The following is a 16,317-nucleotide window of genomic DNA, read 5'->3' as shown; positions in this document are numbered from 1 at the left end:
GTTCTCAGAGGTACACTACACACTGCAGTAAGAAATCTATAACCCATGACAGATATGCTGGAGGCATATCTGACACTTAGACAGTAATCTGTGGCCTTTGATGCATGGCTGTGTGACCCCCTTTAGACCTTGTATTTATTTTGCTTTCTCTGTTGAGATATATGGACATATTGGGATTTTGTGTGTGTTTGTGAGACAGAACAAACAAACAAAATAACAAACAAAAAATAACAAACAAACACATGGGTTCCTAGTCTTGGTCAGTGTGCACCCTAGCATTGACTCTTGTGCATTTTCCATGGCCTGTGAAGACTATTTGGGCTATGGATAGGACAGCCAGGCCTCCCACTGGATACTTCCCACTGGCAACCCCGACCACCACTGCTGCTCAGTAGGACAGTGGGGTGGTGGTGGTGGGAAAACTGACATAGTGGAAACACTGTGATGCTACTTCCAAGGCAAACCAAGAAGCAACATCATTGTGGCATGACCCTCTTGGATTCGCCTGAACTATGCTTTTATCATAGAGTTTTGAATGAATCCCAGAGAGTTACACTGATGTGATATGTAACTTCTGGGTTTGACCTGGAAGTGACATCACAGCAATGCTAGTCCCACAGACTCCCTCAGGATGCCAGCTGCTAGCTGGCAACCCTAGCTAGGGACTTTGACATTTTCATGCCTTACAATATTTATACCCTTCTCTTCCCTATGGCTTAACATAGTTTACAACTCTGAAGCTGGTACTTTGTTTTGTAGTAAGAAGAAGGACAAACATGTATAAAAGGGGGGCTTTTTTTACAACATTCCCCCCCAAATGATTATATTTTATCATTTTATTCCACATAAGGAAATGTACATGGTTCTCTCTGACCAACAACCCTGTGAAGTTGGGCCTCCTGTGACAGGACAATTGTACAAGAGAACATGGGAATGTAATATAAGCGACTTTTATTAAAAACAAGACATGCTGAGAGTGAACTCACATGCAAACACAAATTATGAACGTGCCTTTTACCCTGTTAAAAGGCACCATCACTCATGTGTGTACTGTGTGCACGTGCACAGAGGGTCTTATTAACATTAAATGGAGTGAGACGTATGATAACGGAGAAAGGGGCAGGGCTGGAGTGTGACCGATCTAGCAGAGGTTCCTTTAAAGAAGGCATGAGAAAGATAAACAACAATCTATTATTGTTAAGTCAGTTCATAAACACAGAGGAACGTATCATTAAAATCTGACAGACAGCACTCCAATGACTGACTATGCTGTGCGCTTAGCCAGCCATTTGCCGCGGAAGATTTCACAGGACAGTCTCCACAGGAGATAGAAGAGCAGGACATTCCAGGATGCTGCCGTAAAATTTAAGCGATTTCTCGTCCTGTAAAAGTCTCTCTTGAAGAAGATTCCCTCGGAATCCTTCATTGTAGTCTTGACGCAGGTTGTTGTATCTGTAGATAAAAATGAAACTTCTTTTGCAGTAGAATGTAAGACTTCAGATGTTCTGCCCCATTCACCATTTGTTCAATGTCCCAAAAACTCAGTCACAGTAAGCTGCCTTATACCCAGGGCTTTTTTTCAGCTGGAACGCGGTGGAATGGAGTTCCGGAACCTCTTGAAAATGGTCACATGGCTGGTGGCCCCGCCCCCTGATCTCCAGACAGAGGGGAGTTTAGATTGCTCTCCATGCCATGTGGCGCGGAGGGCAATCTAAACTCCCCTCTGTCTGGAGATCAGGGGGTGGGGCCACTAGCCGTGTGACCATTTTCTTCGAGGGCAACCCACTGAGTTCCACCACCTCCACCACCAAAAGAATCCCTGCTTATACCACAGCTGACCAATTGTCCAACCAATTCAGTACTAGTGTCTACCATTACTGACAACTGCTTCCTTGGTTTCAGGGAGGAGGTCTTTCCAATCCAAGTCCCTGAGGTCCTTGCCAATGGAGACGCCAAGGACTGAGTGTAGGTCATTTGTTTAAACCAACGTAACACGACTCTGCCTAGATCACGCTCCTCTTTTCTTACTGGCTTATCTTTCTAAAGCTCTACAAGCAAGCTAATGAATGCAGCCGATCATCCAAGTAATGCCTACATGGATCTTATTCGCCCACTAAAGCAAAGAGGAAAGCTGTTGCAAGTAGAGGATTTCACAATAAGCCCACTGGAATCTTCTCTCCACGAGACACTGACTGATTAGAGAACAAGTCTCTGTTTTGCTTTGCTTTCTTCTCTCCATTTGTTTAGAAAATTATTGGGCTGCCTCTCCAGAGAACCCACTCAAGGTGGCTTAAACAGTATAACATGAGAACACAGCATAAAATAGAGAAAGACTATTAAAAACTCAGCCAGAGTATAAAAACAGGATAACACATTTAACAGCTAAAACATAGCTCATAAAACAGGTGAGAAACAGAGTGTAAAGAAAACTTTAAGATTAACCAACTAATAATCTGGTTACACAGAAATATTTTGACTTGGCACTTAAAAGGTATGTGTCATGTGAGCCCAAGGGGAAAGGAATTCCACATGTGAGGTTCCACCACTGAAAATGCCATGTAGCTGGTCAGAATTTGCCCCACCCTCTGCAGGAGATTGGGGGAGTAGAAAGCAGGGCTTGTGAGTAGGATTTGAACCTTACTTTTGAAGGCAAGACCTGAGGCTAAGACTGGTTCTGGAATGGTGAAACAGGTATGTGAATACATGGAGGGATCAATATATTTTACAGTACTTGGCACTTTTTAGGTGAGTAGCTGTGTTGGTCTGTAGTTGAACAGCAAAATTTGGGTCCCAGTAGCACCTTAGAGATCAACTAGATTTCCAAGGTTTTTGAGAGTCAAAGAGTGCTCTGACTTTCGATTTCCAGGGTATGAGTTTTAGAGAGTCAAAGAGTGCTCTGACGTTCGATTTCCAGGGTATGAGTTTTGGAGAGTCAAAGAGTGCTCTGACTCTCGATTTCCAGGGTATGAGTTTTAGAGAGTCAAAGAGTGCTCTGACGTTCGATTTCCAGGGTATGAGTTTTAGAGAGTCAAAGAGTGCTCTGACGTTCGATTTCCAGGGTATGAGTTTTAGAGAGTCAAAGAGTGCTCTGACTCTCGATTTCCAGGGTATGAGTTTTAGAGAGTCAAAGAGTGCTCTGACGTTCGATTTCCAGGGTATGAGTTTTAGAGAGTCAAAGAGTGCTCTGACGTTCGATTTCCAGGGTATGAGTTTTAGAGAGTCAAAGAGTGCTCTGACGTTCGATTTCCAGGGTATGAGTTTTAGAGAGTCAAAGAGTGCTCTGACGTTCGATTTCCAGGGTATGAGTTTTAGAGAGTCAAAGAGTGCTCTGACTCTCGATTTCCAGGGTATGAGTTTTAGAGAGTCAAAGAGCAGAACCACAAGTGACAAAAGGCACAGATTGGACACTTGTCAGCTTCCCTCAAGTTTTGATGGGAAATGTAGGCATCCTGGTCTCGCAGCTTCGCTCTCTGACTGCTGTCCAATGGACTTTTCAACTGTCACTTGTCCAACATTCCGCCAAGCTGCCTACATTTCCCATCAAAACTTGAGGGAAGCTGACAAGTGTCCAATCTGTGCCTTTTGTCACTTGTGGTTCTGCTCAAAGAGTGCTCTGACGTTCTATTTCCAGGGTATGAGTTTTTGGGAGTCAAAGAGTGCTCTGACTCTCGATTTCCAGGGTATGAGTTTTTGGGAGTCAAAGAGTGCTGTGACTCTTGATTTCCGGGGTTTGAGTTTTGGAGAGTCAAAGAGTGCTCTGACTCTTAAAAGCTCATACTGTGGAAATTTAGTTGGTCTAAGGTGGTACTGGACCTGAATCTGGTACATCTTAGGCACTTACCTCAAAACGAGTGACAATGTTGCTTCTTCAGGATATGGCTGGGAAAGCATGGACTGGGAGCTGCTATGTGCAAATGGAAGGAGTTCACAGAAACAGCTCTTCCCCAGTAGACTGCTCCAAATACCAAGAAGCCCATGCTGAGAATTGTGGGTGTGGGGGGGCTCCTGAACAAAATGCTAATACCATATGGTACAGGAGAGAGGAATGGGAAGTAATAGGAATCAAGTGAAATTGCACTCATCTCAGTTTGGAGGCCATATGCCATTTTGTTCAGGCAGATCTCCTCTGAGCCCTAGCGTGCAGAGGAATACAGGAGGCTACCAGGGAAGCCAGGGAAGATCCATTCCTGTGACCTTCCTCTGTTCATGAAAAGTGGGATCCAACCTCGTGTCTCACAGTTACAAGTTGGCTTCTATATGGCCCTTTCTCTACAGCAGTAAGCCCTGGATAACCCAGGCAAGCCCAATCTTGTCAGATCTTGGAAGCTAAGCAGGGTCAGCCTTGGTTAGTAATTGGATGGGATACCTCCAAAGAATACTAAGGCTGCTATGCAAGGGAAAGCAATGGCAAACCTCTGTTATTCTCTTGCCTTAAAATCCCAACAGGGGTTGCCATATGTCAGCTATAACTTGAGGGCACTTTCTACCGCCATTTGGCAGTAAAGCATCCCGTTTAGTATGGAAGCATGGGGTAAGCCTCACTGATAGCTCCACAGGACCCCTCTGAATATTATAAACCTTAAGCAAAAGTTTTATTCTGACAAATGGTCCAGATTGGTTCCACACAGTGTTGAGATGTCACACTGAATGTCAACGAACTTACCTGTGCAAAACGATCCAGAAGCCCAAAGTACTGATCATCATTAACGAGGCCAGGAAGAAGTAAAATCTCTCCAATTTACCTTCATTTAGAATGTTTGGAAACCAGTCACCTATTTGGAAAACGAATAAGAGGAATTTCAAGATATCAACTAAAGGGACAGATGATTGTCAATGTCTGTCAATGATTGTCAATTGGAGATGGTAGCGAATGGATCCAGCAACTCAGAGATCACACAAGGCCCTTGATCCTATTATGCGATTGCCAAACACTTCCCTGTACTGCACTGTCTTCTACCCACTTTCTGCATTATGGTATTTTGTTTTTTGTTTTCATTGTTTTCCAGTTCTGTAACCCTAGTCCTTCTGCATTGTTTATTGGAGGTCTTTGATGTTTGTTTCAGTTGGTTTTTGTAATCTACTGTAAGTTTCATCGAAGAAGAAATAAAATAAAATACAAAATAAATCTGGTCACTGTCAAGTATCAGAAGAACCCCAAAGGGTCAACAGCTACCTGAGAAAATGGAGTGAGGGTGAGACCACACCTCAGTATACTATACTCCGAGCACCACACTGTTCCACATTATAATTTGAACCTGTCAAGTGCTAAACTGTTCTTTATGATTAACTTATAAAATCCTTTTCCTGTCATAAAGAGCTTCTCTCTCTAGTGGTGAGATGTGAACGGGGTTTGGAGCATTTTTCTGTGTTTCGAGTACAGTCAATCTGTAATGAACAGAAGTGGAAACTAAACAGAAACTGGCTTCATGACTAGGGTGACACAGATGACCAAGCTAGTCTGGGACGGTTTGTATCACCTTCTTGAGTTGTAAAGAAAGCTAGTATGGCACAGGTGGTTGGACTAGGATCTAGGACTAACTTCCAATCCCTGCTGAACATGAAACTCAATGGGTTATCTTGGCCTAGACACACTCTCTCAGCCTAATCCATCTCACAGAACTGGGAGGATGAAATGAGGAAAGGAGAACCATGTATGCTACTCTGAGCTCCTTTGAGAAAGTGTGGGATAAACATTCACCAGATAGATAAACACACAAAACCAATTCACCTTATCAACATCAGCACCTATTTCTCTATCTGGTGCAGATTTATCCCACACGCACATTAATATACTGTCAAGAAGTTAAAAACGCGCTGAGATGCTGCACAGTACAAGGAAAGGAAGGAAGGAACATGACAGCATGACAGAGCCTTTAAAGGGCCAAATCACATTTGGTATGCACACCAGTGTTTGCATTACTAAACACTGTAAGGCCCGGAAGGGAGTCGCATATGTGCCAGACCCGTGAAGGTGATGCACTGGTTTGGATGCGCTCCTCTCTCCTTTACACATCAACAAGTAAGTACACCCGCCCTGTCTGAAGTGAATCTGGAGAATTCCCCCCACCCTCAGCTAGAAAACTGGCAAACTAGCTTTTCTGACCAGCTTATGAAGAAACTCGAGTTAACTGGTAGAATGGAGTCAGAGTGGGAAAGAAGAAATGTTTCCCTCTCTTACAGGGCTGAAAACATGATGTGGGAAGTCAATGTCTAGATCCTCCACCGTATGCAAACAACGTATGCTCCCCCCCCCCCCGCTGCATGCCCCAGGCTAAGAGCCACAAGCCAGGAGCCTCTAGATCAAGATGGAGATGTCCGTTTCCAGCCAGCTGCCAGTACAGTTTGGCTCTCACTCACTTATCGGTTCTGTCAAACAAACCGGCCTCCAGTTGTCAGAGAGCAGCACGGCACTACCCGTTTCTCTCTCCCCATCCCACTTTTCAAGTGGAGTTCAGCCAGCGGCCTACTCCCCGGAGCTGGATTTAAACATATCATTTAACACCGTCAGCTGACTGAGCTCCCAGGTACGATAAACTTCCCTTTTAGTAGCTTATAAACTTTCAGAGCCATCATTCACACAATCAAGCAGTCTTTCGTTTTATACATCCCAGTGGCTGCAAGGACTCAAGGAGAGAGCAAGTGTCTCTGAGGAAAAGAAGAATTATAGACAGGCTCTGCGCTGCAGCTCTTCTCACCGGGGTTCAATAGAAAGCCACCAGAATAAGGAAACAGAAAGTAGAAGTTAGAACGCTGAATGCGTGCAGCGTAAAACTAAAAAGGTGAACCGGTTGTATTTCAAAGCCAGGTCATGAAACCGGTTCCTGTTTAGTTTCCACTTCCATTTATTACAGATCAATTGTGCTCAAAACATAGAAAAATACTCCAAAGCCTGTTCAAGTCTCACCAGTAGAGAGAGAGAGCGCTTGTGACTGGAAAAGGATTTTAGAAGTTAAAACTTATTTTTTAAAATATTAGCACACAGCTGTAGCCAGAACGGGGCTAGTGGGTACACTCACTGCTGCTCCTAGCGTTGCCAATGTCTGGGTGGGGTCTGGAGATCTCCCAGAATGACAACTGGGCCGATTCCAGATGGCCAGAAATTGCGGTTTTTCTGCGGAAATAATCGCTTACCGGCCACACGTTCACTTTCGTCTCCATCCGCTTTGTCTCGCAGCGTGCCGTGCCATCCCGCTTCCGGATGTTCGCACGGCCAACTGAGGTACCCGGGATTGGTTGTTTCCTCCCCGTCACAGTTGACGTCGGGGGCCTTCATTGGTTTGCATTTCAGGTTTTTTAAAAATTTTTTTTACATGTTTTGCACAAATGCGCAAATGCGCAGGTATGCGAACTCGCAGCGTCAACTTTTGTGCATTTGTGCATTTGTGCGCATTTGCGCAGTTCAATGTGCGCAAATGTGCAACTGCGCAAATGGCGCCCGGTTTAAAAAAAAAATTAAGGGCATATTGTTGCCGGCCGGCCGGCAAAGGAAGGAGGGAAAGGGGAGGGCCTCTCCACGGCGACGAAGCGTCCAGAAGTGTGCAAACCCGCAATACGGCATTCACACCGTCCGCTTCTGGAGCGCAACACAGCACCATGAACCGGAGGTAAGCAGGGACGGGACATTACGGGTTTTTACGAGTGAGGTCGCTGGAAAAGCGAAAGCACTCGCTTTATTTCTGCCCATCTGGAATCGGCCCAGATCTCTGGACCACAGAGAACCGTTCCTGAGGAGAAAATGACTGCTTTGGAGGGTAGACACTATGACAGTATATCCTGCTGGAGTCCCTCTCCTTCCCAACCCACCCCCAAATATACAGGAATTTCCCAACCTGGAGTTGGAAATTCTAGCTCCGTCTAACTTTAAAAATCCTGCACAATATGGTCTTTTTATTTATTCCATGGCATTTTCTCTTCAAAGAATGAAACTGTTGTTAAGTGGGTGCTCCCTAACTTCCAGCAGGAATGTCTAGTTTCTTCCATCTGGGGTCTGGAATGGATCCTGCCTGACCATGAAATCACCACTACCTCCACCATGAAAAGTAGTTGGGGAGAATCAAGCCATGCTGAAATGCTGTTCCTCCCTTAGGGCAGCCCTATATTTATGTCTTATTCATATACAAATCAAGCAATTAATAAGAAAGTACAATATGTGCCTTTCTGCTCTCTCTCAGACTGTCTCTCCAAGTGTTTTTTTGGAGGAGATAAGGCCCTGATCCAAGTTCCATCATTTACCAAGGTAAAAACTGTGCAGAGCAATACATTCTTGACTGTGGATCTCACAGAGTGGAACTCAGTATTGTGAAATATATGCCAGGCTTTTACAATATATTCATACCACTGTCAGATCCTAATTTCAGGACCCCATTTTAAAAGGAAAGCAGTCTGAATTGCTTATTTGAAGCCATTCCTTAAAAATATTATCTTGATCCCAATTTTTGAAAGGTCACTTTATCTAGAATGTTGCAGGAGTTCTTGGATATCATTTGGGGGTACTTACAAAAAAATGAAACAAACATACAGGCCAAAGCCAGTCAATCAATCAATATAGCAAGCAAACATTAGAATAAAGAAGAAAACACACCAAGGAGGCATTAAAATTATTTACCTCAGAATGCTTGCCAAAACACAATTTATTCACAAAACTTCCTGGAGGGAAATGAAACAGCGTTTGCAGGCCCCAACAGCTTGTTCCAGATAAGGCTGCCAACTCCAGGCTGGGAAATTCCTGGAGATTTGGGGGTGGAGCCTGGGGAGGGAGGGGTTAGGGGAGGGACTTCAATGGGGTATAAGGCCATAGAGTCCACCCTCCAAAGCAGCCATTTTCTCCAGGGAAACTGTGTTATCAATCACCTTAAGACAAGGGAATTCAGAAACACCCACATGGGAAACCTCACACTTAAATTGATAAGAATATGTGCTCTCTTTCTCTTCCAAATTTTAATTACGCACATATTTCTACAAATCTTTGTCCAGTGGAAGAGTAATAAAAAACCCTTAATAAAAATGTGAAAGCCTCTTACCCCACACACATTAAGTGTGTGGTGTCTCTATTTCCTTCTCAAGCCCCAGCCTGCAGAGGCGAGCCTGGGGACAACCAGAGACAGGGCTTTATTAGTGGTGGCCTCTAGCCATTGGAATACCCTCCCCCTTGCTGTTTCTCTGGCACTCACCTTACTTTGCTTTAGGCACCAAGACAGAACATTTCTTTTTACCTAGGCTTTTAACTATTTTGGTTGTCTTCTAGGTTGAAGACCATTTCATTAATATGATTTTACGTTTATCGGTGTTTGGTTTTATGCTTTTGAATGCTCTTGCTGGGTTTTTAATAGCTTGTTGGGTTTTGTTGTATTGTTTAGTTGTGAGCCATCACCAGCTTGCTGAAAAGGTGGCATTTAAATTTACTAAATCAATCCATTAATGGAATTATCCCCTAACTCGCCTGCTATGCGCATTTGTGCAGGCTCCCACAATGCGCCCAATATATGCCATCACTATCTCACGTGATGTGAGTAGTACAGGGATTTTCCATGCAGGTACAAGTTCCATTCACACAAACCAGAACATTGATTTTCCAGCGTTCTGGTTTGTGTGACTGGAAAATCCATGCATTGCCCAATTTGTGCAAGATGGCAACCACATATATTGGGTGCATTGGAAGGTTTCATGAACTCCTGATAAACTTGACTGGTGGACTCTCAGGGCCAAGCTACAAGTGACGAATGACACTTGAACTGCAAGTGGATTGAGTGGAGGGCAAGTGAACAGGGAGAAATACACTTGCCGTTCAAGTGTCATTCGTCACTTGTAGCTTCGCCCTCAGTTTATATGACAGGACCTCTGTCTGCAGAGAACTACTGAGGTGACCAAACTGCAAAGGTTGTGGAGTCCATAATGATGGACTCCCCCTCACTCTGACGAACAATAACTGCCACCAAATTCTCAACTTCTGCTCAAAGAATCTTCCTGTACACCCAGAAAGAACTAGTAGCCAATACCTTCTATCACAGTACATGAAAAGCTGAAGCCCAGCATCGCCCTCTAGTTGGAAGAAATGCAATAATGAGGGTAATTTTGCTCACTGTTGGCGGGAATGTCCCTTGATATCTCTTGGTCAGAAATACTAAATATTATTAAGGAAATAACAGGGTACAGTGTCCCTATGTCACCAAAAGTAATCTTCTTGGGACTGTGGGATCAGACATCAATCCCAAATGTTAGAAGAGACCTTATCAACCTCTCTCCTGGTGGCAGCTAGGAGTGCAATAGCAACCAAATGGAAAGACCAATCTCCACTTACTACAGAACTTTGTTTTATAAAAATCTGGAACCATTTGATAATGGAAAAAATAACTGACAATCTACATCAGACGGAATATCAATCTTCGGGATCAAACTTCTGGGAAAAATGGATCCCATTTTACGAATTCATAGAAGCAAGAGATTGCAACCTCCCTCTTCACACCACTCACTGTTGATGTATTAAAGTTGAAGCACTGTGTTAATATTTGTAAATGCAATGTATTATATTGGTTTGTTGTTTGATTATTGTTACAGTTCTAAAATTGAATATATATATATTCAATTTATATATATATAAAAAGCTGAAGCCAAAAGCTGAGGCTAGTCTCAGACCCGAACCCCACTGTAGATATTTGCATTGCAACTTTTCAAGAAACTTATTTCCATAACAAGCGGCATAGGGGGATAGGTTTTGTCATGTGTCTCATTAAAATGTCAAGGGAGGCAAAAAGAGCCTTAAGAAATCCCTTTCCCCAGCTTGCACTGAAAATATCACTGTCACCCGTCATCTGTTTGCACTCATCAAATTCCCAAGAAGACTTATTTTATCATATTCACACCATCCTTCATAGATACGTTTAAAAAATGATTAACGCCACTTAAGGCTCCGGGCAAGTATCTTATCCCCTTTGCCAGCAACAACTCTACACTAACAAGATGGCACAGAATAAAAATAAGGCATAAATATTCTAGCTGATGTCTTTGCAATTCTCCTCTACCTGAGAGATCCGGGCTTCACTCCCCAAGCCAGTCCCCTGCCCACATAGATGGTGTTGGACATGTTACTACATACCAGCACCTCCGTTTTGGTAAGGAAACCAACCTACACTGAACTGGAAGTCCCTCTGCCATGACAAGGGCACATCTAGGTAACCTTAAACCACTGTCTTTCAATTTTAGCATACTCCCTCCATTCCAATTTGCCAGATGGGAATAATACTGGCCGATAATAACTCTATACGGTAAAGACGAATGAGATAATATATGTGAAGTTCTTGGAACATTCTCAGGTGCAATATAAATTCTAACTGGGGCTGTCACTAGATTAAGAAAAGCTTCACAGAGTTAAAACTCATGCGATTACTCAATAATTAAATTGGCACAGGAATAAAACAATCGCTGTGCATTCTTTCTTTTGCTGTAGATGATAAACATTTATGTCACAGCAGGAATCATCACTGGAGAGATACTCGTTTTTGTGTTTAATAATAACAACAACAGTGTGCTTATATACCTCCCTTCTGGACAGATTAGTGCCACACTCAGAGCGGTGGAAAAAGTCGGTGTTGTTTTTATCCCTACAAAACAGTTGGGGGGCTGAAGCTGAAATGATGATGATGATGATGATGATGATGATGATGATGATGATGATGATGAAATTTGGTTTCTAGCCCGCCCTCCCCACAAGTGGGCTCAGGGTGGGTTACAACTTCATAAAACAATTAAACCATTTAAATACATTAAAGGAGCAGCTTAACCAAGGCCACCTGCAGCGTTCATGGCAGTAGTGGAAGTCGAACTAGCAGAGTCCTGGCTCAGAGTCCAGCCACTTAACCACTATGCTATAACTGTGTGTAAGAAAGAAGAAAGCCTGCTATGGAGTGTGTCCACCAGCCTTGGTTTGACCAAGACAGCCAATGGAGCAGCATGGTTAAAATGTGGGCCTGTGAATCAAGGAAACCGGGGAGGTCACTGCATGCCATGGGCCAGTCATGGTCACTCAACCTAAGTTACCTCACAGGGATGTTTGAGGATAAAATGTAGAACGGAGAACAATGTATGCCCTCTGAGGTCCTTGGAGGAAGGGTGGGCTAAAACTGTGATTATAATATTATAGTTTTATTTAAATAATTGATAAAAGGTTTGATTCAAATAATTATTACTTTTAAAAAAATTCATTTTCAGTTTTAAATTATACTCCTGATTAATTGATATATTTTTTAGTCATTTAATCTAAACAATCGATTGTGAAGTCCTGCCCTAGTTACCACTTTGGCCTTTTCCTATGAGCTAAAGCTGATAGCCAAATTATTTTCTAATGGCCAGTTATATTTGAGTTTTGAAGAGGATAGATGATTTCTTTTGAAGTACTTCGTGGGGTCCAGATCTGGTATTCCCCCTTGCCCAATAAGGTGAGCTGTGTGTGAGTTTCAGAGCTGTGGGTTAAAATTTTGGGCGAATTTAGACTTGCTCCATCGCCTTTCTGTATTTCCAGGGAACATCTGTCTTGGAGCTTTGGTGAACAATTACAAGTAACACTGCAATCCTCATCCCAAAGACTAATAACATGACACAGGAATGATTACACTTCAGGAATCTGTACCACAAAACTCCTTGGTCATTTTTGTAGCCAATAAATATAGGTAGAGGCCTACTACAGAACAGTCCCATATCTTGGTAATATAATTATGTGTAACCCCCATGAGCTAATTGGCTTATCCCAGTAGGGTGGAGCTTGTGCCTCGACCCCAGTGGCTAAGGAAGAGGCTGGCTGCTGGGAAGCTTTCTAACATTTTACATGCTCTTATTACCTTGTATAAGATAATCAGAAACACATTATAAGTGAACAATAGTGACTAAATGTGGTGTATGTGTGTTCTATTTAGTTGGCATTATTATTGGAATCATATGGTTATTTCAGGGCTGTAATTCCCAAGCTGAAGACAGAATAGGGTTGCCAGGTCCCCCAACCCCCCAAGCAGGAGGCTGGAGGCCCCATGCCTACCTTTAGAAGTCCCAGGCTGTGCGATGACATCACTTCCTGGAAGTGATGTCATTGCACAGGCCACGTGCTGCCCTGGGAGAGCTCCTGTGCTCTGCATGGGAGCCCAATTGGCCCTGAATTGGGCCGCTGCAGCACATGGGAGGGTGCTGCACCTCCTGGGAGCACACTGCAGGAGGCACATTCCTCCCTGTTAGCCAGGTAAGCGGGAGTGGAGGGTGGGAGCAGGGAATTCCCCCTCCCTCGTGGGGGACTGGCAACCCTAAGACAGAAGCCTGCATTCCAGTTGCTTCACAATCGGGAGGATTGTGGCAAAGGACTCTAACACTGGGTGGGTTCCGAAAAGTTGAACTTGCTTACTTTGGGTGGTTTCAAAGACAACCAGTTACTTGATTGAACTTAAATACATTGTTGGCTGCAAGTTTCTGTTTTTGTTGCCCCTATGAGTTTGGTTAAACAAAAAAAAAACGTTCTATTGTTCTGATTGTTGAAAGGTTTGGTCTAAAGAAATTTTCTTAACTTACATTTGTGTTGAAAGTTTGTCCCAAAGAACCCATACAAAGGAGGTTACACATACACACTCATTTGCTTTTTCCCAGCATAACAAAAATGCACAGGAATTATGCTGCGAAGTAAGGTGCTATTTCAACTAAGTTAGGGGACTCCAGCTTGAGCAACACCTCTGATGAAACCAATATCCAAGGAATGTGGAGGGAAGGGTAGCAGAGTTGCAAAAAAGCTACCACATCCCCAACAATCCAAAGTGTGGGATGTGGCTAGGAACGCTAAGAAACTGTTTCAACACTGTTTGATTTATGATCAAGCGTCAAGAATTGGTCGGATAAAGAACTTCTCTTATCTAGCTTCAAATCTGCTCATGTCATAAAGAGCTGTAAATACGCTGCCTCTGAAATATCACCAGGATTAAATGCTGATTTGGATCAAAGGCACGGATGGGAAAAGATCTGCCCGGGAAAGTTAAAGGTTAGTCTTCCCATCCCCCTTTCAAGAATGCAGCTTAGTGTCTTGTGGTAAGGGAAAACTCCTAGACGTTATTATGAAAATAAGAAGTCAATATTTACCCTCTATCTACCTGATACATTTTATCTCACCCTTCTTTCTTCTTCCTTTTGAGGTAAATTAGGCTGAGAAAGAGTGACTCTCCTAAGAATTACTCAATGAGTTTCATGCAGAATAGGGATTTCAATGCAGCTCCTAGTCCTGCCCTCTGTTACACCACCATCACTATACTATTTTGATCTAGTATAATTTTTAAACCCACAGTTTCAAACAAGTCAACTGAAGTTTTTAGGGGATGAGTTTCACAACCGTTTTATGAGCCATTTTCAATTTGGGCGGAGGGGGAAATCCATCATATCGTATTTCCTCAAATATTAAAGAAGTCTAGAATTATTTCAGCAATGGCCGTTTCCACACACGTTGAATAATGCACTTTCAATGTACTTTAGCAATCCTTTGGAAGTGGATTTTTTGTTCCACACATGGAAAGGCAGTTCCAAATGTTCACTAAAGAGTATTGAAAGTGGATTATCCAATGTGTGTGGAAGCAGCCAATGTCTCCAAACCTCAGCATTCCGTGATGACACTGACAGAGAAAGGGCATAGTAAACTGCCATTCAAAAATCTGTCAGTATAATTGGATATGGCCCCAATTTGCAGACGAAAGTATCCACAGATGGGGCCATGTTGACTATTAAATATAATGATGTAACAAAGTCAAATTGGGTTTGCTGGCCATGGGAGGGGGAATGATGGGTAAGAACTTTTTAAAGGGGGATAATAGTTGAAAGTTGTATGTAAATGTCATGTTTCCATGATACATGGAATATGGAAGTATAGCTTCCCAAGAACCTCCATTTTCTAAAATGAAAAAAAGAAGCAAGTTTTAGCCCTTGAGGTGCTGTAAAAATATGTTTGAAAATATACTGGTAATTTTAGAAGCCATTACTTGGATACTTTCAAACAAAAAATATCACTGCACCTGAGGGCTAGAAACTTGATTTTTTAAAAAATGGAGGTTCGCAGAAAGCTATGCTTCCTCATTCAGTGCAGGTAAGGCCTTCTATGCCCTACATGGTTTCCTGCCCTAATTTGCCCTAAACAATGACAACAAAGGGAAAATAAAATTATGCAAAATAAGACAGATTATGCAAATTAGATTGGGTTGTATACAAAGGACATGCAACTGATCTTGACGCAGAATTTGGATTGCTTGGGCAGAGATTGTGTTGTGTTGCTTGAAAAGGAGGGCTGTTTTTTAAGGAAGTGGTCTCAAAGAGATGCATCAGTAAAGGGAAGGGGGACCATAGACTTTACTGCTATGTACTGTCTGTTGCTGTACTTATGGTCCTACTGGGTAGTTTCTAGGTTGTTTAATACATCAGTCTTAGAATAGCTTAGGTTCAGTTTCAGCATTTCTTCAACTCTATTCAGTTTCTGCAGGCTTAAATGTTTGCAAATCTGCATTTATATACCCTACTGCATTGTTTACTGAAATATCTTTGAAATTGCCTGTACTGTCTCACACTGTGTAATCCGCCTTGAGTCTCATTGAGAAAAGCAGACTATAAATAATGTAAATAAATAAATTAATAGATAAAAGTATTTCCCTGTGTTGGCCCTCTGTTATTCAGGAATTTCTCTCCGTATTGCATTCCATGGCCCCTTCATTCCGTTTTAACTAGGATAATTTCTAAAACTGATAACCAGAACTCTATAACGATAAGAGTCATGTTAATACATGATTGACAGCGGTTGAAGAGACTATTTTGGGAGAGAAAATATTTATTTATTTTATTTAAACTATTTCTTGGCTGTCTCTTCAGAGCCCTGCTGGAGGCGCTGATAATTAATTTTAGAGCGTCCCTTGACCTTCTGTTTAAAATGTCAGCCTTGCTGTCAGATAATGGACAACTTTACAGTTGCTTATAGTTTAAGCAAACGTATATTAATGAGCCATCTCGGTTTTATATGTTTTCTCAAATGCCTATAGGGGAATAAGAATCCCAACATGGAATCATCACGAAGGGAAAAAAATGCTTCGACTGAGGGCATTTTTGGTGAGGTAAACGGTACCCCGTTAACCAACATGTAAAATTTGCAGCTCACATATGCGTTCCTGTGCCTATGCCTCCTGGAGGAATGCATGATTTCCTGGCACCTTGCTGAGATTTTTGACCTTAACATTTAGCAAAGAAGAGAGCAATAAAAATGATTAATTTAGAGAAGGAAATCAGGAACAGTCTGTAGCAGCTTTAGGTTTTGTGTGTGTGTCG

At 42.6% G+C, this 16,317-nt stretch overlaps 1 protein-coding gene across 1 annotated transcript in view; it reads right to left on the bottom strand.

The window, feature by feature from the left end:
* Positions 1–1,285: 1,285 nt before the first annotated feature.
* Positions 1,286–16,317, bottom strand: part of SLC15A5 (solute carrier family 15 member 5) — a 48,938-nt gene continuing 33,906 nt past the window's right edge. The window contains exons 8-9 of the mRNA XM_054988603.1: positions 4,664–4,772; positions 1,286–1,452 (exon numbers count right to left, since the gene is read on the bottom strand). Of these exons, the coding sequence (XP_054844578.1) occupies positions 1,305–1,452; positions 4,664–4,772 (257 nt within the window). The 3' untranslated portion in view covers positions 1,286–1,304. The remainder of the gene's footprint in view (positions 1,453–4,663; positions 4,773–16,317) is intronic.

Source organism: Eublepharis macularius, chromosome 9 (genome assembly GCF_028583425.1).
Source record: "Eublepharis macularius isolate TG4126 chromosome 9, MPM_Emac_v1.0, whole genome shotgun sequence".
Taxonomy (NCBI): domain Eukaryota; kingdom Metazoa; phylum Chordata; class Lepidosauria; order Squamata; family Eublepharidae; genus Eublepharis; species Eublepharis macularius.
The sequence above is the reverse complement of the archived record's forward strand: the minus strand, read 5'-3'. Positions and strand labels throughout refer to the sequence as shown.